General features: G+C 38.2%; 1 protein-coding gene across 11 annotated transcripts in view; it reads right to left on the bottom strand.

Annotated features, from left to right (window-relative positions):
* The window catches only part of FAM126A (family with sequence similarity 126 member A), a 57,600-nt gene that overhangs the window by 16,850 nt on the left and 15,363 nt on the right, over positions 1-25,387 (bottom strand). For 5 of the 11 annotated variants that reach the window (XM_026082825.1, XM_026082823.1, XM_026082822.1 and 2 more), the window contains exons 2-7: positions 12,117-12,196; positions 9,502-9,603; positions 5,731-5,910; positions 2,250-2,330; positions 1,735-1,850; positions 1,325-1,420 (exon numbers count right to left, since the gene is read on the bottom strand). In XM_026082825.1, the coding sequence (XP_025938610.1) occupies positions 1,325-1,420; positions 1,735-1,850; positions 2,250-2,330; positions 5,731-5,910; positions 9,502-9,603; positions 12,117-12,167 (626 nt within the window). In that variant the 5' untranslated portion in view covers positions 12,168-12,196. Of the gene's footprint in view, positions 1-1,324; positions 1,421-1,734; positions 1,851-2,249; positions 2,331-5,730; positions 5,911-9,501; positions 9,604-11,160; positions 11,253-12,116; positions 12,197-25,387 lie in introns of those variants that run through there. The other 6 variants (XM_026082826.1, XM_026082821.1, XM_026082831.1 and 3 more) reach the window with 3 other exon arrangements.

The following is a 25,387-nucleotide window of genomic DNA, read 5'->3' on the forward strand; positions in this document are numbered from 1 at the left end:
GTATGGGTTGTAAAAAACTGAACTGGACTTTTCTAGAAGAATGCACCTTCACTGTACATTACTTCTTTTATAAAAAGAGATCTTCCAAAAAGAAACCTATAATCAGTATGGCTCAAAGCAATTAAAGAGTTATTCTACAGATTCTTCTGAGAATTTTGTCAGCTCCACATCCAAATAAGATAATGAGACATTTTTATTCTCTGACGCATTCTCTTGAATCCCTAAATTGCTGTCAGGTAGGAGATTTTCCAGTGAGTAGAGAAGCATGGATGCCAAAACAAGCAGGGAATGAAGAACTAAGATAACAAAAGTGAAATATTATAATATCAAATCATTCAGTATCCAAAGCTTCAACAGTTCTAACTAGAAAAAGGCTTGTCTGCACCTACGAGGAAGCTGTTTGGATTTTTTTGGAGGTTTCTTTAAATTATTGATGCCAAATATAATCCAAAGCTAGTCAAGCAGAATAAGCAACATCAGTCTCCTGTCTACAGTCCCTAGCTGTGAAATAATTCTCTACCTTAAATTTTAGATGACCGGTCTAACAAATTTCTTCCTGGAAAGACTCTTATAAATATTCACATGTTCTCCAGTACTCTCTCATCTCCTCCAGAGAGGAAAGAATCTTACAAGCATCCATTACCATTTTATGTTTGTGTGAGGAATCTGGGACCTTGGAGTTACGACTGAAAGCTACTGTAGTTGATTTCTGACTCTATCTTGGTTTTCCTGGGCTAACAAAAACATTCTAATGTTTTCCCTAACCCAAAGTCCACTTCCAAAATTCTAGAGATAGACATGTTCAGTACCATTTCTCCTTTTAAAAAAAGAAACAGATCAAAAGTAGACATTACAGTTAAAGCAGAGGTAATTTGTAAATATCCAAAATACATGCAAAAATGAACTTATTTCAAGATCCACCATACTTTCAAGTGAGTTTCAACTTGCACAGCATCCAAATATTTTTAATAAGCTTGCAATGCAAGATTTACCAAGATTTTAGAAAATATTTCTGATTTTATTTCATTAAAACACCTACCGCTACTATAATTAAAAACAGACATAATTCCCTCGATTTGATTTCTTTTACCATTTGACAGCACTGCATGTAAGTCACATTATGTCTTCCCTATTTTGAGATCTCAACTCAAAGTCACATAAGAGGTACTTTAAACAGAAATAATGCAACTGTAAACACGAAAAAAGTCAAGTTTACAAGCAGCTTTTGGGAACCTGAACTTTTTTTTTTTTTTAAACAAACTCAACCTGATTACATTTCAAGTTGGCAATGCCATTTTAAGTATAATCAGCCTACAGAAATTACCTTGAACAAATTTGACACAATGACTGAAGAGAAACTGCAGGCATGTAGCTTAAGGCAGCATTGTAACAGAGCAGAAGGAACGTCAGTACTTCGAACCTGGAGTTTACAAGGAACATTAGCGATTAGATGGCCAATTTTACTTTTTTAAAAGAAACAAAACAAGTTTACACAGAAATTTGCAAGAGTTTTATTTGAACAGACTCAGTACTGTATTTCAATAGTTATTGATAATTGAGTAGTTTGGGTCTGTAAGTTTTCTTCCCTTCATGTAGTAATATGTGCTCCTATTCTTTATGCATCCACAATTAAATGTGTTTAAAAAAAAAAACAGCATACACCTTAAGTCTGACTATACAAGTTGTTAAAATTCATTAATGATTCTCAAGCAAAATCTTACTATACAGTTTCACCTGTTCTGTGCTGTTAACATCTCCCTCTGAGGATGAGGTCCACTGTATACAACCCTAGACAAACCATGCTGGGATAAAGCTCCTTCAGTGAGAGCCATGGAGCCAATGCTGGAAGGCTAAAGAAAAAAGGTCATTCAGAACCTGAAGCCTTGCTACAATGCAAGTTAAAAACAGACAACTGATCATCACCGTATTAGTATATAAATTTTCAAGGGGTTTATGGTTATCTGACTACTTATTAGTCTTGGGTTTGAGAGATGATTTTACACCAAACAGGGTAAAAGGCTTTGGAAAAGAAACAAACAAACAAAATACTGGTGCATGGATATTATGCAGTTATTACTATTCAGACTTGAAAAGGCCTCAGAGATACCAGTCAGCAGTAATCAATTACATTACTATGTCATCATGCGAAATGTCAAACTAATTTTCACTTTTATTCCTAAAGAACAGGCCCCCAAAAGCATACTGTGTTTCACAATCAGTAACAACTTCATGTTTTAAAAGTCACTTACTTCATGATAGACTGAAGGTTTGGACAGAGACGGAATTGTGAAACTCAGCACTTTGCTATGACCCTGCTTGTCAACTATCTCCTGCAAAAGACAAGAGGCATCAAGGGTTACACAGTACTGCAGAAACCAGGCGTTCAGAAGTGTTAAATACTGGAAAAGAGCAAATGGATAAGGAAAACAAACCAATTATTATAGAATAGACAGGGATACTATCACAATCTGAATTACAAACTAGAAATTATCTCTTCATTTGCTTCCTAACACAGTGGTTTAGTTTTGTTTCTGAAAAATAACTGCAATACATTTGCTTTTAATATTCAAATGACTTAGCAAAGGGCACATGCATTTGCATAGCTATTGGCTACCTTAAAAGAGACTAACTGGAAATCAACAAATTTAAACTGTGTTACCATATTTTTAATTATACACTACTTGCTATTTGTGAAGGTTAATGCTCAATAATTCTGTTCCGAAAACTATTCACCCACAGAACAATGGTTCTATAAGCCATTTTTGGGGAAAACATTTTAGTTCTAAAACAAGTGCAGCCTCATACGGTTTGATAATAGCAGACATCAAAATATTTGCAAAAACCCAAGTTTAATAATTATATATTTAGACAGAGAAGAAAAAAGGAACCTAGGAAAAAAAGAATGGATGCAAAGCTTTAGGGAAGCCACTTTGCCGAAAGATACCACCACAATAGTAGATTGGCAGACTTCTCACTCCTAAAGTGAGTGGAAGACTAAAGGGTAAGGCCAAAAAGATTTGCCAGGGTATCACAGAAGAGCACTGAAGTACTTTAGAGCAAAAGCTTCAGAAATAAGAAGTTCTGAACTTCCAAACCAAAACACATGCAAGAACACTTTGCAACACTATTAGGATATACAAGAGAGAGGAATAGCAATTACCACAGCTATAGCAAAGAGTAGTATTAGTAACTACTGTCAAGAAGGCAATGGTATGTAGAGAAGGCAACATTCCAGTTTGTGGGAAGGATTATTGGCTGCACCTTGAAGGTTTGGCTTGCAGTTAACCTAACTTCCCCATCAAGCATACACTCAGGATCTCGAGGATGTCAACCAGTCTCTCATAAAGATCCTGATATTCAGAAAGAGATATCCTGTACAGTGTTTATTTAGATAGTATATTCCCTTTTTGACTCTCCCTTTCTGACTCCCCCTCTATCTTCTAGTACTGAGTTATTTATTAGTGTTTCCAAGGTTCCGCAATGCAGTTTTGTATTCCTAATGTTATCATCCAACGTTTTTTGTTTCAGCAACAGATTTCATGCATCCAAAAGGTGGAGATTGGAGAGGAGCTTCAATAAAGTGCCTCTTAACAACCCCTTCTCAGAAGTCACTAGGTTGAAGACTAACTTCACATACTAGTTATTAAAACCCATGTCTTAAAGTGGAATACAAAGTGTTAAAGGAATACTGAGAAGTATCAAAATGGCCTAGAGAGCTGTTCAGTCTGAACAGTCATACAGCTCCTCCGCTCTCCACATAAACCACTTACCCTTTAACGTAGCATTAGTGTGGAAAACAGTTTCCTGAACATTTGGAAGGGAAAAGAAGCTGGCTACATTCAAACTTTAAAATATTGACATGTCAAAATATTGACATTTCATTTTAATCTGATTTATAATTAAGTTTCAGGAGTAAATTTCAAGATCTGAAGTACATTAGAAAAACTGATACCTGCAGCCAGGAAAGCTAAAAGTCAACTGCATACACTACCTGCCTCTGTGAAGCCTGTTCTTCAGTTACATCTCCAAGTTGAAAGTAGAACAAACCAATTTGTGAACTTAACTTCAGCAGCAATAATTCCATATCCCCGACAATGTAGTGAATTTACAATTATTCTGAGCAATATTAAATTTTTCAACTTGCTTCAGAAAGAAACTGCAGAACTCAGTTCAGGATCTTAATTCCCCTCAGATTCCAAGAGATCACTGTACTTATTTACAGAAGAGTTAATATTTGTATCTAATAAAATAAGTATCTAAGCAGATCACCTATTACCTTTGGAATCTGGTATACTGAAGAACAGTACCATCCATATGTACCATCCAACCAGTATCACATTGTTTAAATTGTAAGTATTATATAACATTAACAGGGGCAAAGAAATCAGCATCAGTAACTTGGCACTACTTTAGCATACGCTTTCACTATGTGTTAGAGCAGAACAGGGAAAAATAATCATTTCCAAAAGTCCCAGTCTACAGCTTCCCACAGAAGCTTGCCGTAAAATTCCTCTGACCCCAAGCAACAGGAGATGGATGGCTATGGCAATAACTGATGAAGAAACTGCTCAGAGCTAAGAGAAGAGGTTACTGGACTGGTTTCAAGCTTAACTGCTTTATCCTAGAAGATATTACAAGCAATTATAGACATATCTGTTTTAACCATTTTAGATGCCTTTGTCAGGGAAATAAAGGAGTGAATCAGCTCTAGGCATAAGATGCACCATATGCTTTCCAGGAATGTTTTTCTTCTCAGCTATAATCAAGAATACAAAAAGCATGTATAGCCTGTATTCTGCCAATGCAGAATTGAGTATAAGGGTTCGGGTCTTTTTAAGTAGGCTCCTGGATGAAAATGTTTTCTTTAGCTTTGCACAAAGACATTTGAGGTTGTTCTGAGAAGAGGGATGGGGGATGATGCCTTCTCCCAATTTTCAGAATGGGAAGAGGAGACTTCAAATTTCATCATTGTTTCACTTCCCAAAAGGTCTTTCTAACACATCCAGAACACTCAAACTGCACCAAAAAGAATCCCAAAAGACATAACACTAAGCTTTTCATAATAGCCATAGAAAGATTAAAGGCATTTGGCCTTTAATAACTAAAATATGGTGCTCTTAAAGGTTCCATCATAATTCTGTTCTTCAAAGTCATAATTTAATACAAAACAGTATCTTTTCATATAAATATGAAAAAGATCTCACGTCAAGGTTATTAACAAAATGAAAAGAGACCTTTAAGTTCTCAAATCTGAACAATCTGTTCAAAAATCAAGGACAAAAAATTTGCTGAAAGCAGCATTTTGCAATTCCTCTAATAGTCAAGATACCTCAGAATACGGGCAACTACTTCAAAAGCAGTTCCTCTAAAAAGTCTCAAACAGCATGTATGTTTAACCACAATGTGTAGAAAAACAATTTTGTTTAAAGTCTGGCCCCTTCAGCTATTAGTGCATTACACTTCCCAAGAACCAGAAAAAGAGCAAAGAAAATATTCACCAAGATGAAAAAATCTAAAGTTCATGTTGTAGATTTCAGACTAGGGCATCACCTTCAAAAAACAAACTTTGCAAAAGTGCATAAGACAGTTCCCTCTATAGATACCTAATCACTTCATTTCAGTTCTGAAAAAAAAAAACTTCTCATTATTCCCCAGCAAAATACTCTATACAGCAACCCCAAAAAGCACACTAGTATTTTTAGGCCTGAATAATTATGTGCAAATACAAACCAAGTTGTAAACTCCTAGGAGAAGAGCCTCTATGCAACCACTGCTCTGCAAATCTCTGCTGGCTGAGACAGCAAGATAACACCACATCAATTCTGGTAGAAACTGCAATGTAAACCGTAGTAGTTGTTCCTCACCACTGCGATAGAACTCAAAGAGCTGATGGCAAACTGGCTCCAGAAGCTGAAATATAAATTACAATTGTTAAGGCATAAAACATTACAAGAAACTGCATATTGTGTGGAAGCAAAACCAATGAATCCTTTGGACAAAACTGTAAGGCTATAAGCATTACATTTTAGCTATTTGGAAGTGACTGATGCAGCAACTGCCCAAGCCGCACGTTACACACTTTTCATCCCTTATAACATACTTCCAGATGATGAAAGTGGAGTCTTCCATCCCATCTGAAGGAAGAATACCAACAGCTCCTTCCTCTCATTTTTGGCTCACTTCCTCCAGCCCCAAAGGGATAAATAGAGGATACTGGTTAGGACCATAGCTCATACTAGGCACTCAATATGTAAAACACAAGAAAAGTATCTGAACAGAAACTCTCATTACTCTAGAGCTCAAAAAGTGTACGCAAAAAAATGCTACACACTTTTACCTACCAAGTGAAAACAGCATAACACCCATGTTCAAAGTGTTACAACTAGCTAATTCTTAAATCTGCTTGAACTGTATAGTCAATCTTCATATTCATATTTAAATCTTTCAGAAACTTCTAACTATTTCTAGGTTTGAGACAGACAATGGAAAACCTGAAGAATTCTAAAAAATATTCTAAATCATGTATCTGCAAATAATAACAAATACGAGGACCCTATCATCTAAGAATTTTTTTTAAAGAGAATCTAAAGTCTTGATGCATTTGTATTATCAAACTTCACAAAATGAAAATCTGAGATTCCAGATGCTTCTAACTTTTTTTAAACCAACTCCAGCTAGTATTTTTAATAAATAATTTTTAAAAAGTCATTACACAAAATGTGACATTTCCAAGCTACAAATCTCTGAAGGACAGAAGGATTCAAATGTAACAGACCTAAAAAAAACGAACAAAAAACCCTAATCATTTAAGTAGTAGAACTTTGGGACAATCACAAACACAGCATTTTTTAATCTTTCAACATATGTAACTTGTCTTTGGAATATCATTTATGAAAATCTACAAAAGAAAAAAAAGCAAGCCAGGCTAAATGACTTGCCAGTTTAAAAGCAGAATATCAGCAATCCTTCTGGAAAACTTTACCAGTGCAAGTGCTTTCCTCCTTCAGCTTTTATTTTTCAGATAATTTGCGTGTTTCATTTAATGAAGCATCAGTTCAGAATGATGTGGTTGAACTTTAAAAAGGACAGAAATAGCTATGACAGGTATCCATGTTCACATCGTTATCTCAGTTCAGACAGCTTTAAGTCAGCGAGTTTAAATATGTAGTTAGTACAGAAACAGCTTTTCTTCCTCAAAACGCCATCACAACATGATAAAACCTAATATCAAAACACACTGATGAGTTGTTGCCCTTTCAAAATACAGTTTTACACTAGATCAATCGTAAAAGATATGAAAACCAGACTGAGACACAAGTTTTAATGCTAGAACAGAAGAACATCCTAGCAATTTCATCCTTGCTCCTTTTAAGTTGCATCCAAGTATGTTAGACAATCCAAACACTCATTCAGGCATTTGCATTAGGAAATAGAAAGGGTATTATCTAAAAGCACAACAACAGTGCTTTATGTATAAAACAACAAAAATATCTCGACTTTCTAAAGAAACAAACTTCCTCAAAAAAATGTAATGTTGGACTTAAGTGTCTATCCAATGAAGAAGTATCTTAAATTTTCATACCTACTGGAGATGCTGCTTGTATCAAATTACATTTTTCTCCATCATTTATGGCCCAACAATCTCAAAGCTTACTAACAAAGCTACTATGAATTGGCTGTAGCATACATAAGCAGTTCATTTTCTCTTAAATGTATTAATAAACCTTTGGAAATGCATACAAAAAAGCATATGAAAAGCAAACATGCTTTTGGAAAATGCACAATCATGAATGCAAAGACACATTGTTACTCTTCAAATGCTAATAAACAAATTAAACCCCCCAAAGGTGAGATTAAACACAATTTTAAGGTACAGATAATTGTCATATTAGAAGTACATATATTCAAACGTATCAAAAATGGGGGTGGAGGGTTGCTTGTCTGTTTTTATCTCAGCAGTATTTGTAGGGTTCATGCATTGATCCTGTCCCTTGGCATAACATGCACGAGATAAGAAAAGACAGCACATGTCCTAAACTACAATGCAGGTTATACAATGCAGGTAATAGATCTTAAAAGAACAGTTGAAAGGAAAGAAATTACTCATCTTTTTAAAAGTTTGCTTTTTGGTATTTTCACAATGTAGAAAGTTTCAAGCAGTGCTTTCTATAAAAATGTCAGATATTCAAGAGAACGGCCCAAATAAAGATTTTAGGACTGTTCTCTCAGGGCCTCACAACATTTTCACATGTTAGCACTGACTTTTCATTTCAATTCAAAGTTTCACTTAACAGGGAATTCTTTGATACCTTGCCCCAGAATTATCCCAAGAATCTCTTGAGCAGAATTATCAGGGCCTTGGCCACTCTGCTACTAAGGTCCATAAGAAACTTGATCATAGCCAAAAGTAGTAAGAAATCAAAGAATATATGTAAGTACCAACTGAAGGCTATCAACAGGGAGACTTCTCAAGATTCAATTACATGGTCACGTGTATTCTGAAGACCAGGCAGGCTTGAGTCAGAAGTTGGAATGACCCAGAATGCCTTTCTGAGCAACACAAAGAAAAGTAGTGGCATTTCTTCTCTACTGGAAAAGCTGGGAGTTTCTCTACCAGCAGCCCCTCTAAAAATGTACCTGTACAGGAAGTATTTTACCCTCTGCCCACTATTTGAAATTATCACAAATTTTCACAAGGTTCCTTATGCTATGTCTTTTCAGAAGAGGAATGAAGGACTTGAAAATTGTTTTAAGTAACACTGTTTTCAAATAATATTGAGGTTTTTGAGCATGCCTTTTCAACTCATATGCAAAGGTTTGTTAGATGGTAGAAAGGGAGACAATACAGTTACCAAGATCCAAGCAAAACCAGCTTAATCTGTTCTCATCTCACCTAGACACATTAAAAGAATTGCAGTCATGGAGTATGGACTATCCCTTGCACACGTGCAGAGCAAACCCACCCCCCAAGAAATTTCTGAGGAAGTGAAAGGGGTTTCTTTTGCCATCACTTCAGCAAATGTACATCTGTTGAATGGAGGCATAAATTTACCAGTGCTTAGAACAACAAAAAGCCCTAACACCTACACAATAACTTGAAAGGATTGCAAAACTACCTAACATCATCCTCTTGGGTTATCATAGATAAGCTTCTGATAGTTATAGATTCCCATTCAAGAGATGCTGAATTACAGAAAGAATTCAGTCTCAAACATCTTCTTAATTCTTTAACGTACTCCTCAATTCTGTACGCGAGTCCTGAAGCTTTTAAGTGTGATCCACAAGCTTAGCTATGATCTGTATGTAACAAAACTGATAAAGAGTTTCCGTCATACTGTCGTTGCTAAGAACGCATCCCAATAAAATTAGAGGGAAAAGCATTTTGTAGTAGTAGTTCTGAAACAACTAGTTGGAACACGATTAAGTAGCATACAAAGTCTTTTTTATTCTGCTGCCATTACATCAGACATGTCTTATATCAGAGACATCTGATATATTCACCTCACTTTGTGGTTCCTGAATTACTTTGTAAAGAGATGAAACCAGAGCACTCTTGTCCTTCAAGTTTGTAGCATAACTGGATATGGATGCTTCTGGCAGCGTCTGGAATAAAAATATTTATTATAACTATTAGAAAAGCAATTTTAGCATTAAAATATAACAGCTATTTCAACAATAATTTCCCATCACAAGTTTCTATTATCAGAGTTTATTATAAAAGTAAACTTGTTTCACAAAGAAATACTCAGTATAGAAATCACCATGTTTTCAAGACAACAAAATTGCCAGAAGACATGTTACATTTTATCATCATTCTGCAGGCAGTTCCATACAGAAGGTAATTAAATTGGATGGGAAATAGATGAAGAGCAACAGTTTCAGATGTGCAATCCTGCTGAACATACATAAAAATAATATATTGGCAAAACCAGAAAAAACTTCCCACTCCATTTTTGCTAATTTCAGGGGGCACACATGCACCTATTGTAAAAATTGAGTACTGATTTGCAAACTGCTAAGGAGTTTTCTCAAGTCTGACTGTACAGAGCCAGTGAGCATTATTACAGGATACATTGGCCACAATTTCAGGCTGACATAAACAGCTCTTCTCTAGCACTAAATTGGGTTCTTTCTGCCTGTACCTAAAAGGTTAAAGAAGCTGTACATTTAAACTTATTATTCCTAGCTCTTGTAATACTTTTTATCTGCAGGCCTTCAAAGAAGATCATACTCCATTATACAGATAGAAAAATAGAGAGTGATTTCCCAGTGTATCTGAACAGACCAGGAGTAAAAGTTACAGTCACGTCCCAGTCTTTACTCTAACCAAAACCCCTATATGCCATCCCTCTTCCAAAACACAACCAACATTAGGAGAAGTAAAGAATGGAACAAAACACCAGTGTGCAAGGTTTGAAATATAAAAAATAATAAAAAAAAAAAATCCATCATACTACCAGAATTTTCACAAATGGGATTTGGGTTTTGGTTTTTTTTTGTTTGTTTTGTTTTTTTAAAAGGTGCCCAACTTTCAACCCATTATATGAATTTGTAATTATTCATCAGCAAGATCGTTACTGGACAGAATGCTGAGGACTCATAAGACACTTCAACAGTAGCTTGAGACAATTGAGGAATTTTCTAATAATTCAAGACAAATTCTAGTATAGAGAAATAAGATTGGACTAGAATCCACATGGATCCATAATAAAGTACATTGAGTATGCTGTATAATTGTAGAGAAAAATGCAAAGTGTTCTTCCTGATACACAGACAGTATATGAATCTTCTAATCTAGGAGTTTCAAGACCACAGTTTGACCATGACCAAAAGTTATGGTTTAGTAGGCTAGAGTTACAAGGTTAAGCTTTAATTTCTATTTGTCAATTTTTTTAAAACTATTAAATCTAGGTGTTACATAAATCCACTTTTTCAGCTGTCAGCCAGAGTCCTAAGAGCAAGGCTTAGAGTACAACTCAGTAGAACAGGGCTGTATGACTCATCCCCTATTGAAGGCAGGGCCTATTTAGTAATTGTACTCAGAAACTTGTACCAAGTTTCAGATAGAAAATACTGAAGTACACCACATTAGAATAATGACACAAATTTACTATTTCTAATTTGCAACATTTTCCAAGCTAAGTAGCAGCATTTACATACTGATATCATGCTGGGAAGGTTGCTCTGAAGTAACAGACTACAGAAATTCTGGTTCCTTGCAGCTAGCTTATCCATCTGCCATTGTAGTTGCCAGACAGCAGCCTGACCAAGTTACTCATCAGGGCATGGTAAAATGACAGTTCCTTACTTCAAAGTTGTCTTCAGTACTGCTAAAGAAAGAACTCAGAAAATAATCAATACTGAAAAATATCTAGCTACTGTTTGGTGTATCCAGATGTTTTTCTTGCAGTAAAGGCAGACAGAGAAGACAAATGGTACCTGTAGTCTGCTTTATTTTTGAAGTCTTGTCTTATATTGTTTTTGCCCTCCTTAGAGCCAGGCCTGGTCTAACACAACAATGCAACAGCTGGCAAATGCAAGCTGCAAGGGAATTAAATTAGCATCTGCCTGTAAATGGTGTTTTGAATGCAAAAAAAAGAGTGATCAAAGTCAGAATAGGATATAAGAGAAGTCACAGTATTTCATTGACTAAGGTGAATGGTAACTATCACACAGAGTTAATTTTGAATGATAAAATTTAAAGAAGGCACTCTGGAAAGAATGAGAATGAATAACTTGTATATTCTGTAAAAGGTAAATGGCACACAAGTATCTGACAGACCAGTATTTTGGGTACAACTTGATAGCCTATAGTTCTTCATTCTCAGCAAAAAGTTGAAATAAAGCAAAAGGTTTCTGTGACAAAAATTATTTTACCATAGCCCATTGAAGAGTCCCCCCATTCATCCACAACATACATTTTCACTGTTCTGTTACAGTATGTAATCCCCAAGGGGACAAGAAAAAAGAATCCTTTCAAGCACAGATTTGTATATTTAATGTCATCTCAACAAAACCCAAGGTTAACATTTGTCTTCATTTTCTACAGCAATCAAGCACTCTTGCATCCTTTTCCAGCAGCAACTCAAATACTGCTACTGAATATCTGATATTACCTTGAACTCTGATAACCACTCCTCCACAACCCCTGTATCCACAGCTAACATCTTCCAACATCTGTTCCAAAACCTTTAGCCTGAAAGAATAAACAAAAACAATTTGTAAAAACTATGGAATTACTGCATTAAACAGAGCTGAACAAGATCAGGTTACTGTGAACATTTAAGGAATCTTATCTTGCCTTCACTTCTTAACATTTCACATGTTGACATTACTTTGAACTTTTATTCTACCTCACTTAGGCAAGCTGCTGGAAGCATTGAGCATAGGAATTTTCACATATAGCAGCTAAATTCCAAATATGTATTACGTAGGAAGCTCAATAAGTCAAAGATCTGCAGAAATGGCATTTTAGAAATGGAAAATATTACCTTCTCATTCTCAATTTATTTTTCAGCAGGACTCATGAGAAAATTGTATTAATTCAAAGAGAAATCATGGTTTAGGTTCCTGCTCCTCCTGACTTGGAAAGGGACACTGAAATAAAAGACTGAAGGAATGCCTTTCATTCCTCCCCAATCATGGTACATGCAAGACAACTAACCTGCTGCCTCAGCATGGAGCCCAAGATGGATACACTGGCCTAACAGTCCACAAAACCTCAGAAAAAGCAAGATCATCAGTACTAAACTTGAACACCACAGATTTCAAGTGGCTTTTGAAACCCATTTCTGATCTCCTTTAATATTCCCCTTAGTATTTTTAAAAACACTTTTAAAAATAACTGTTCTTTGGAACAGCTTATTTTGAAACAAAGAACAGCATATCATCAAGATACAAAGCCATTAAAGGTCAAAAAGGGCAGGCCATGGGGAAGGCTCCAGGGATATGTAAACTAATCAACACCACACATTGATTTACCCAAATTGTGATGAGGGATTTCAAACAAACAAGGATGAAATTAAATACTCAGCTGGGAAGGGACGGACACACTTGAAGTGTTCAATCACGTTAGATACCCCACCAAGTTTTGTTTTGCTAGTTTAAAATTAGTTATGAAATAGTGATACCCAAGTATGGAGTTTGTTCAGGAATGACAAGCAACAAGAGGGGAAGGGAAGAATTGCCTTGTATACATCACAAATACAAGCTTTTGCTTTGAGGTCCAGACTGCAATGGAATATATCCAGAGAATTTTAAGAAGTGTAAATAAAGGGAAAAGAACCAGACATGACTATGGTGAGAGCTCGCTGTCAGCCCTCCAAAGCAAGGGGGGGGGGGGGAATCAGCGAAGTGAGGCTTTACTTAAGGAGAAAGCTACTGAAATCTTTCGAGGCATTTGATGGTGAGGAAATAACTATTCAGATATGCACTGGAAAAGGAATAAAACAGGACAGGCTGTCCTGCAACTTCTTGAAACATGTTAGTACACAGTAATACAAGTAAGCAGCAATAGACTTCCCTGCTCACTAGCACTTTCTACCAGTTCTTTCTTCTGAAGTGGAAAGCAGCTTACATTACATAGCAGATTAATGATTATTCAAAAAAGGAAAAAAAAACAGCGGAATAAGAATAGTAAGACTTTAAGAGAAAATAAAGCAGGCTTCAAACTCTCCTAAGGTTTTAAGCAAGATTTCATGGCCAGTGATTATATGAAAAGCGTAGTTCAGGGAGCCTGACAGTTTCCTCAAGAAACAGTCATGAGAGAACAAGCACAGATTATTCCAATGAAAAGGGAGAGAAAAGAAAAAAACCCAAATGATAGCTTAATCATGAGTTCAAGTTATGAGCTCTTCAAATGATCTGAAATTCAATAAAGCAGCATACAGAAAGCTAGAACCATCTTAAGTTATTTAGAAGTACAAAATAGCTATGACCTATATGGACATAAGTTAGAAAGGCAAGCACACAAGATGAAACAACTAAGAACACACACAAAAAATATGAAGGAAATAATTTTGAGAGCAATCAGCAAACCACTCTTTATTCCCTCCTTCAGATTGAAAACTTCTTTGGAAAATAACATACCAAAGATTTGCTTCTGTTTTGGGGGTTCCGTGGTTTGTTATTTTAACCGAAAACACAAGAAAAAAGCTTATTGCAATTAGAAAACTGATATGGGTACTATGAGCAAGAGTAAGAACTCTCAGTATTACTGGGAAAGAATTTACACTACTAACTTTTTCACATGATCTCAGCCAAGTAAAACCTGAAGTCCTTGAGGAACTGACTAGGGCAATCTTCTCTTGCAACTCCTGAAAGATTTACAAGTCTGCACTAAGCCTAGGAGGAAAGTGATTTCTGACTATGAAAAAGGGGAACAAAGACAGACTAAGCAATTAAAAGCCAAATAGTACCGCATTTAATTTCTGGAAAAAAACAACAGTAGTAGCTATAAACACCTGTAAGATACAATGAAGTAGCAGTTCTATAAAAAGGTTTCTCCTCAGCAGGTAGAAGGTTGGGGCAGTTCAACCAAAAGGATTCAAGGAACATCCCACAGTCAAGTGAGGAAGGGGTGGACTGGGTTGGCAAGCAGAGGGTACACAGTGACATGGACAAGACAGACCTCAAACAGCAAAGCAGGGCTGAAAGGGGCCCACTTTAAATGTAAACATATAAATAAGGAAGTGCCTATAGAACAGCATTGTGGGAAAAGCTCTCCTACCTTTCCTGTGCAATCAGCATGCCAGGGTGCCTCTCTAAAGTGCCTGTACGTACCCAGCACGGGGAACAAACAGGAGGAATTCACAGGCCTGTGTGCAGCTGCAGGGCTCTGATCTCACTGTGATCAGAAATGTGGTGGAATAATTCACACAACTGGAGTGCTGCCATGGCTGGATCTTTAGGAAGGACAGACAGGGATGGGGAGGACAGTCAGATGCCTTTTATGTGAGAGAGCAGTGGGAGAGCATGGAGCTCTGCCAAGGGACAGATGACGAACCAACTGAGAGTTGGTCAGGATTAGTGGGCAGACTAGCACGGGTGATGTTGTTGTGGGTGACTGCTACAGACTGCCTCATCAAGATGAAGCAGATGGAGCTTTTTTCAGACAACTGCAGAAGCATCACGTTGGCAGGCCTTGGTCCTTATGGGGGACATTAATCTCCCTGGTATCTCCTGAAAGGGCACAAGCAATCCACCAGGAGGTTTCTGAAGTACATTTAGGACAACCTCCTAACACAGCTGATGAAGAAACTTATGAGGGCAGGCACTCTGCTGGACCTCACACCTGCAAACAAGGAAGAACTGGCTGAGGATGTGACTGTCAGGCACCATCACGGCTCCACTGATCAAGAGATGGTAGAGGATCCTGCGAAGAGGGAACAAGGCAAAAAGGGGATCAAAATCCTAGACTTCAGGAGGGCAGGCTTTGGCCTGCTCAGGGATCTCCTTGGAAGAAATCCATGGGAGACTGCCCCGGAGAGAAGAGGGTCCAGGAGAGCTGGCTGATTTTCAAGCATCACCTCCTCCAAGCTCAAAAGTGATCCATCCTGACAAGCAGGAAATCAAGCAAAGGTGGCACAGAGCCTGCCTGGATGAACAGGGAGCTCCTGACTAAACTCAGATACAATAAGGAAGCAAACAAGAGGTAGAAGCAGGGACAGGAGACCTGTGAGGAGGGTAGGGACACTGTCCAAGCGTGCAGGGATGGGGTTAGGAAAAACAATGCCCACTTGGGCATCAGATCTGACAAGGAGCGTGAACTGCACCAGGAAGGCCTCTGCAGGTATATCAGCAGCAAAAGGGAGGCCAGGGAAGACGCGGGCCCACTGCTGAATGGGGCAGGGGCCTAGGTGACAAAGGACACAGGAAAGGCCGAGGTCCTCAATGCTGTCTTCACCTGGTAAGACTGGCCTTCAGGAATCCCAGGCCCCGGGACCAGAGGGGAAGCCTGGAGCAAGGAAGACTTACCCTTGGTGGAAGAGGATCAGGTTAGGGAACATTTACACAGACTCCACATACACAAGAGGATGGGATGTTATGGGACACACCCACGAGTGCTGAAGGAGCTGCCCCATGTCATTGCAAGGCCACTCTCTATTACAAGGTCATGGAGATTGGGGGACCTTCCTGAGGACTGGAAGAAAGCAAATGTCACTCCTATCTTCGAGAAGGAGGATCCAGGGAACTACGAGCCAGGCAGGCTTACTTCTACCCTGGGAAGGTGAGGGAGCACCTGCAAACCATTTCCAAACATATGAAGGACAAGAAGGGAACTGCGAGCAGCAAGCAGGGATTTACAGACAGGAAGTCATGCCTGACCAACCCAATAGCCTACTATGATGTGATGTCTGGCTTGCTGGGTGAGGAGAAAGCAGTGGACATGCTTTAGCCTTAGTTTAGCTTTAGACTGTCTCCCATAACATTCTCAACAACAACACACTGATGAAATAGGGGCAAATAAGCAGGCAGCATGGTGGGTTGAAAACTGGGTGAACTGCCACACTCAGAGGGTTGTGATCAGCAGCACAGAGTCCAGCTGGAGGCTGGTCACTAGTGGTGTACCCCAGGGGGCAATACTTGGGGTAATACTGGTGCCATTCAGAGGGACCTCAACAGGCTGGAGAAACAGGCAGGGAGGAACCTCGCAGAGTTCAGAGGGCAATGCAAAGTCCTGCCCCTGGGGAAGAATAACCCCATGCACCAGCACACATTGGGAGGCAACCAGCTGGAGAGCAGCTTTGCAGAGAGGACCCTCCCTGGGGGATCCTGCTGAACAACAAGTTGGACACAGGCCAGCAATGTGCCCTTGTGGAAAAGGTGGCAACAGCCTCCTGGTCTCCAACAGGTTGAGGGAAGTGATCCTTCCCCTCTGCTCAGCCCTGGTGAGGCCACAGCTGGAGGGCTGTGTCCAGGTCTGCGCTTCCCAGTACAAGAGAGTCATGGACTCACTGGAGTGAGTCCAGCAAATCACCTTGAACATGATCAAGGGAGTCATATGAGGAGAGACTGAGAAAGCAGGATTGCTTAGCCTGGAAAAGACAAGGCTTAGAGGGGATCTTATCAATGTGTACAAGTAGCTGATGGGAGGGTGTAAAGGAGATGAACCCAGACTCTTCTCAGTGGTGTCAAGAGGCAATGGGCACAAACTGAAATACAGGAAATTACGTTTAAACATAAGGAAGAAACTCTTTCAGTGTAAGGATGACTGAGCACTGGAACAGGTTGCCTGGAAAGGTTGTAGAGGCTCCAGCCTTGGAGATGCTCAGAACCCGCCAAGACACAGTTCTGAGCAACCCGCTCTAGTTGACCCTGCTCTGAGCAGGACATTTGGACTAGACCACCTCCAGAGGTGCCTTCTAAACTCACCTGCTCTGTGATTTGGTATGGCTAAAGAACAACTAGGATTCTCAAGAAGGAAACCCATCTAGCTAAATGGTACCTCTTTCTAAGCAGCTCTGATTATCTCTAAAGGTATAACTGAAGATATGGATAAGTGGCCTCTAAATGGCATAGGCTTTGTGTCAAACCCTGAGATGAAGTGAGGCTTTCAAGCATAACACTAAGTGCTAACAACCACAAAAGCCAGTCCTGCTGCAGTTACTGAAGCAACAACCCCATCAGTTCCTACAGTATCACAAGATCTACTAGTTCTATTTCCATTCCTGTGAAGTAGGACCCTTGCCCTGCTACAATGCTTTTGCATTGCCCCATGCTTCAGCACGGTTGACAATAGTAACCATTCCCTACTAAGCCCCATTACAAGCACAGATGCCCGTTAATATTGAGCATTCAAAGCAAGAAACCCATGATTAAGATGTCCAGAGGAGTCCTGGATACGTGGATACGTGGATCCATAACTGGCATCATATTTACCAAACTGATAAATTAATTTTCACTTAGTTCTACTGACCCATTAAGTATTATTTTCAGATTAAAGACTTCCAGAGAACACAGGATTCATTTGATCAGCAGAAGTAATAAAAGCATCCTTGGCTGGCATTATCTACTGCACAAAGAACAACGCTTGAAGCTTTAATTATATATTTTAAAGCAAGTCTCTTTCTGGCATGCCAGGCAAAAGCATGAACATTGGACGTGAAAAGCTATAAAAAGACGAACCAAAATAAACAGGAATAAGTTTTGCTGATCAGGTCTTTGATTTTTAAAGCAGCTGAAACATTCCATCAAGAGTTAAGATAGCTGAGATATACAGAAGACACAGACTGCCCTTATTTTTATGCCCTTCACACATAAAAATGCATATACCCTTTTCAAGGCACTGTTTAACTTCAAGCACAAATACATTCACAGCAATACGCATATACTAGTGTCACAAATGAGAAATCTAATTTTATAATTCTTTTCCTTGAAGAGAGAGAGTAAGATTCTCTGCTAGACTGTTCTCTCCCTGGGACACACACACACACACACACACACACACACAAAATTCTAAACATATCGGGTATGTGTGGTCTATTAAAATGGGCTAACAATCTACTGTTTTGTTGAGAACTGCTGCATTTTGTGCTAGTTAAATAATAAACCAAGCTAAACTACAACAATGTATAGACCATTCTAGCAAGCGGACTGTTCTAAAGGCAGGATTAACAAGTTTCCATGTAGTTTTTCTGAAGTCTCTACAAAGTTCACGTACATACAAAAAATTAACTTAAATTGATTTTTGAAAATTAAGCAGGTCAATATAGGGCCTAAATTATAGCATCTGTTAGCATTTTATGGAACAAATTCCAACAGGATTAGAAGAAATGCATGCCTGGATTACACTTCCACTTGAGTGAATTCAACTGCAAGATATAGGCCAGAATAAGCATTAAGTGCCCCAGTCACTATAGAACAAAGCAGTAAGAAGTGAATAAAGTGGATACACACTACTAAAAGTGACCATACTTGAAAATTATATTGAGAGTGTACTTTGTAAATACATGACTACCAAAACCGTAACTAAAATTCAAACAATACAGCAAGCACTACACAGCATCTTCCCAAAAAGAGAGTCTGGTTTCAAGCTACATCAGCAAATAACTCCCTTTGAATAAACTGGCTTTTTCCCTGGCCTCTTCCTGTTGGTCTCCTGTGGGGAGTTCAGATGAATGGAGCTTGAGAATTAAGTGAAAAACAAATTGCTTTTGTCCATATACTCCCCACAAATCAAACAGCACTGACTGAAATTCATCTGCAGCTGTGAACATCCCCACACTCCTCATTCCAAGAGTTTAAGAGGCAGAGGCATTTTGATGCTGTAACAGTCTTCCCTTAGGGCAAAGAGGAGCAAGTCTCAAAGATCCAAATGATACCACAAAATTATCTGTGATGAGTTTCAGTAACAGATTATCACACATCCGTCTAACTTTTTTTAAAGACATCTGTATACATTCTTAGCTTATATCATATATGAGGTAAAGCAGCTTTAGGCAACCCTCTTTCATTACAGGTTATATCACATTACTTCCCATTTACCCTATGATGAAAGCATGCGTAGCTACTGCAGCCCAGCTAACACATGCCAAATCCATTCATGTGTTTTAGCCTCATGCGTTAAAAGCACTTTGGAGTATTTTCACAAGAATCTCACTTGGATTAGCAGCAAGAAAGAGGATTTACATTAAACAGTAAGTAACAAAACAGCTTCCCTAATGGATCACTTATTTAATGTAAACATACAAGCCATACAGCCCTTACTAATCTCTAATATTGGAACTAGAACACACTGTGGATGCAACTTTGAGCTCTAACATTAACAAGAATAAATCTAACTTATTATTATCTTCCACTCAAAGTCTACAATCCATTTTGATACAGCTTGAGGTAAGACTGTTCTCTGGATCTGTTCCCAAAGTAATAAGCAGCCTTGGAGAGCTGTAAATCGATCTTGTTCTATTCTAATACTATAATAAAACTCTAACATAGGAGATATCAATTCTTGCCTCATTTCAAGATGAGTGGTACATCTGGAATAACATATCAAGCAAGCGTATCTGAAAAGTGAGTCTTGTTTAGAAGAGATTTCTACCAAGTCTCTATAACTTTTTTTTCTTCCCTCCATTGCAGCACAAATACACCAGTAACTTACTGAACTTGTTGTGTTCAGTATAGAGAAAATATCTGTAATGCATCAAGCTTATGAAGGTGAAGCCAAGGTGAATGGCAAACTTACTAATGGATCCATCTACTTAAATGACTTCAGCTTTCCATACCAGTCACTTGAGGTTTTCTTTTTCTTTTTTTTTTATGTAATAGTATCAAACTGTAGCCTAGAATGAAACCACACCCAACACCACACACAGGTTGTTCTTTAAAAATAAATTCTCACTATAGGCGTCTTACCTGTTCTCTAGTAAAGCTACCTAACCTTTGCAAAATTTATCCACAGAACATGCGTGCAGATGAAATCTGGATCAAGTACCAGGAGGCTGGACTTGGATGAAGAACTAACTTAGAGTTCTGTGAAACTGCTTCACAGTATTAAGCATTAGTTAGTGGAAGTCAGAAAGATGGAGGAGAAAAAAAACACCACCCTAGGAGCCAAGAACAGCTCAAGTCCTGTCCTCTGGGAACCACCAAAAAGGAGGAAAAGCATACATTCTGACCTTATCTAATCTGAAAAGCATCTGCTTGAAAGTTTGTCCTATTTGCCCCCCCCCCAAAAAAAGACATTTTTTCCTTTGTCTTTGGTAAAATAAATCCAAGGGAAGTTTGGGGCAGAACATTATGATTTTTATGAACCACCAGTCAAATTTGTCAACTCATCCCAGAAATAAAAGTTTACTTTGCTTGTAAGGTGAACTCGTGAGCATTCTGTTACGATGCTCCAGGCCCATAAGAGACCAAATCCCTAGTACATGTGACTTGATCTCGTATTCTGCAATAGCTCATTAAAAAAGTAGGGAACGGTTAACTAGTACTCAACTTCTCCTACCCTTTGAAGTGGTAAAAAAAACTTTCAGTACAATTGTACCAGCTCTGCATTAAGCATCATGTCCACTTAAGGACTACAGTCTATGCTAATTCATGTTGCTGAACCCCTTCCCCTCCCAGCTGCTTTTGGAGGCAAAGGCCCTGATAGGCCTCAGAAAGTGGAACAGCACTCGGACAAATGTATTCTTGACTGAACTACCAAAGAAGAGAACATATTTTCCTGATGTTAATATTGATAGGTTAATATGTTTCCTGACAACAATGTTATTATATTTTAATGACAGTAATTTGTCCATTTATTATATATTTTCAAATAGGGTTCAACCTGTACTGTTCAAGCAGATACTGACTGCAGATCAACTTGTAGGTCCGTAACGGATAGCAAATTATTCAGTCTCTTGAGAAAAGAAACTGATGCTGCTCTGGACTCCAGAAACCACTCTGACAGGTTTTAGGAACAACAAAAGCCAGGTCTGATTTCCTGACATTCTTCAAGCTTGCACAAAGAAAGAAACCAAAAACCCATTGATCAAAGTCTGACAGTCACATGCTCTATTCAAATATATGATGCAAGCAGTGCTCAAGGACTCAGTATCAAATATTCTTTTCTAATTGCTACCTTAAGTGTAAAAGCAGGCAGTGTCAACAAGACAGCTATAGGTGCACTAAGCATCACTGACTCAGGCTCAAACAAATTCTTAAAATGACAAGATACAGCTGCTCAATGTCTCCCAACAGAAGAACTAACACACATTAGATGAAGCTATAGGTAATAGGCTCAAAACAAACAGAAGAAGTTACCAAAAATGTAATGTGTGTTGAGTCCCATGTCAGGGTCTGATGTCCCACAAGAAGTTAACATGAATGCACCTAATAAAGAAGCCCGGACACATTCAAGAAAATAGCATTCATCCACAACTGTTAAGTGTAAAAGCAGTTCCTCTAGTTCAGGAAGTCCAAGCCAGAAGTTGCTCCCCCAGAATACTCTCCCAACTTCCTATATCACTATACATCCTGTTTTTCTCCCTAGGCATCTATCAACAGCCACAATTAGACAGAGAAGCTTAAGAAACTTTGGTCTGATCCACAATGGTCAGTTTTACTGAAGTCTTCTTCACATCTAGGGTAGTGAACCTCTACCAAGAAATCAGGTTTGAACATGTTTGTTTCCACTGGTTTGTAAAAGTTACCGAGTCTTAGGAACCGAAATTGCAGTCAATTTGAATCTCGTGTTGCCAAGGGTGTTTTTCTGTTTTGCTTTGTTTTTTTCTTCCAGTCCATCAGAGCTAGAAGAAACCAGCTGATTTGCAGCTTGCAGTTTAGATGAGAACATGGAACACTAGCCTTGAAAAGTCAGAGGTCAACAGCCTTTTCCGTGACATACACTTAAAAAAGATTTCTCGACCTTGTGCATTTATGCTTCTTGAAAGATTTATACTTGGGATATGACAAAGTGATAGATACCCACCCATCAAATGGAAAAACTCCTCCTAAATGATATCCAAAATAAGTTTTTAAGATCACAGGGCTAACAAAGACAATACTCCTCAATTTCAGTTTTGTCAACAGCTTGTCTAACAAGCAAACAAAGAAAACAGTTATACTAAAGAAAACCTGTACATTAGCTAGACCATATACACACACTAAAAACAAAACCAAAAAACCTTAAATGCAGTTATTTCTTAGCACTACAGAATACTAATGCTTTGCAGCCCAGAAACCTACATGCACAAATACTTGGCATATCCAGCTATAACTCAGCCTTCTACATCTTCCAGCTCTGTCAGTAGGAAAAAAAAAAAAAAAAAAAAAGCAACAGTTGAGGTCACAACTCTATTTACAGTTCTGCTAAACAGTCGTTTGGGCACACATGATCCAAAACATTCCTGGTGAAAGCTTTCTGAGATCTGAAGCAGAGGGTGGGAGCCATATAAGCATACACTTCAGAATATTTTAATCCTGTTCTTTGACTCCTGGCAGCTACATTTGCTTAACTTCAGATTAGCAAGCAATAATTATAAACCACCTTTGTACACAACTGACCTTGTACTTACCCTTTACCAGCCAGCAGATAACTCTTCAAAGACAACCAAAGGAATCATGCCAACTGAACAACTCAGCGAGGTACAGAAATGATATTTCACATTGGTACATTCACTTGCATTTATACAAGTAATAGATTTGTATTGTTAAAGCTGTACAAAAGCAGCTAAGGCTTAGTACAGTGCCAAACTGGAGTAAGGAGACAGCTCAGAAAACTTCTACTTTTTCAGTCCTACTTTACCATGTCTTCTTTGCTTCCTTGTGCACAGAAGCACAGGACTGCCACACTGGGTAACTGCAAGGTCAATTAAAACTGACTACCTGTAAGGCAACTTAGCCTGGTTACATCCCGTTCTCCAGCTTTCAGAAGCCCCAGCCTGTTTCAAGGTATTTCACTTGCAGTAGATCAAGCGAATGTTATTTTTTCTATTGTCTGTAATATATCAATAGTTACATTTATTATAGGAAACTAAAATAAGAGCTACTAATTTTAAAACACCTGTTCTCAGCAGCTGAAATATTTGCTTCCTCTTTTGTTTTAGCCCATGCAAACACTCATTTACATCTTATTATATCTGTCATTCCTTAAAAATTTAAACCAGCTACTCTCAGATAAACAAAAAGATGCCTGATTGAAAAATCTTGTCTTAAAATATGTTTTTAGTTATACAAGACTAATTTAGCTAAGAGTTTAACATAAGCAAAGAAAATGAAAGTAAAAAGCTGTAACTACATGCATCATGAGGAAATAGGATTTAAATTACAGCAACATTAAAGGGACTACATCCACAAGCTTAACCAAACATAGCCGAAATGAAACAGAGAAATGTGTGAAAGCAAACAGTGTGCTAATACTACTCAAGTGGCCTCATACACACAGGTTTTTCAGTTTTTGCTTTAGCAGCAAAGTTACATACTATTAAGATAAAGGCATTTTCTTTGTACTGTGATAAGAAAGAACTAAAAAGCTTTAGTAAAAACTGTTTTGTATATATCAGCACTCCTATAACTTGTGTCAAGAGTGTCTGAGAGCAGCCAATACCACAGCATATGACACAGTGCTCTTAACACTTTTATAAGAGAACATGGTGCTGCAGAGGTTATCCACTTTCAAGTAATTCTGTATAAGCTTCCAAAGCAAACTATACTTACTGTTCTCATACTCTCTAGTTCCGCTAAGCCCAAAGTATGCTATATCATTATGAAGTTGAGAAGTTTTACTAAAACCCAGAAGATGATCTAAATTTAAAATAAGGAAGTAGAATAAATTATGGAGGAAGAATAATTAGTTGCAGCTTTTTTTTTTTTTTTTTTTAAACAGTGTTGCCTTGAATCAGCTGTCTTATCAAGAGAAAAAAAATAATATTTTTGTAGCAAGGCCATGAAGTCTAGTCTTTGCCTTGCCTCCTCAAACTTCAGTGCTATGACAGAATAGCTTTACTAGCAGTTATCAGGGAAATTCATTTAATCTAGTGTTTGTGAAGTCCATTTTCTGCAAGCTAACTTTAAAAACAAGGAAATTGCAAGTCTTCAAGTTAAGAGTTTTTTTGCCAAAAGTTTCAGCCACATATCAAAAAGAAAGGTGTCAAATAAGTCAGCAGTTGGCAAGACTGACAGTATAAAGCATGCATAAGTAGATGCTGCACCACGGCTTAAGAACAGCACCTAAGAAAAGCATGCAGAGAATTGAGAAGAGACTGTACTTCACCTCTGAGCATCAGCTACTAAAGGCACAAGACCTATGCCTTCTTCTTTTACAACATGCAGTTTTGACTAGAGCAAGTGGAACAGTCTTCATCTGGCAAATAGTTCACGAGTGACTTGTACCAGAAGGAAAAAGACTCAGCTCACAACGTAGGGACAGGAGTTTGAGCAGGCTCTTCACCTTCCAAGCATTTTTTAGCAGCAACCTTAAGAATGCAACACTGGGCCAAAACTTCCCAACTCCACTGATTTAGAATAACATTTCAGGAAATTCTGCCTATTTCCTACTCCCATTCTAGGTATCTGCTCCATACTTGGAGAGGCAGAGATGCCTACTCAAGTCAGAGGGTGACTTCAAGATGCTACACAAGCCCCAGGAGGCCCAGAAACCATGAAATTTGTATCAGCTCTTGGGACTTCATCTCAACAAAATCTTGCTTCTGCCTCCACAAAACATGGGGAGTTCCACAGACTGAGTATTAGGTTACAAGAGTTACAGGTGCTTCGGAAGTGACTCATTTTTATTTGGCTGAAAATTAGTTAAGTTATAAATTCTCAAAATGCTTTAAAGCAATATTATTAACATTAAGACCATTTAAAGAGAATTTTGTCACACAGTTTTGAAATCGTACTCTTCTTTGCCAGATAGTTGTACGTGCCCAATTAAGAGTTCAGTCTATAACCTGGACTCCTACTT

Source organism: Apteryx rowi, unplaced genomic scaffold, assembly GCF_003343035.1.
Source record: "Apteryx rowi isolate R43461 unplaced genomic scaffold, aptRow1 scaffold_595, whole genome shotgun sequence".
Classification (NCBI taxonomy): Eukaryota; Metazoa; Chordata; class Aves; order Apterygiformes; family Apterygidae; genus Apteryx; species Apteryx rowi.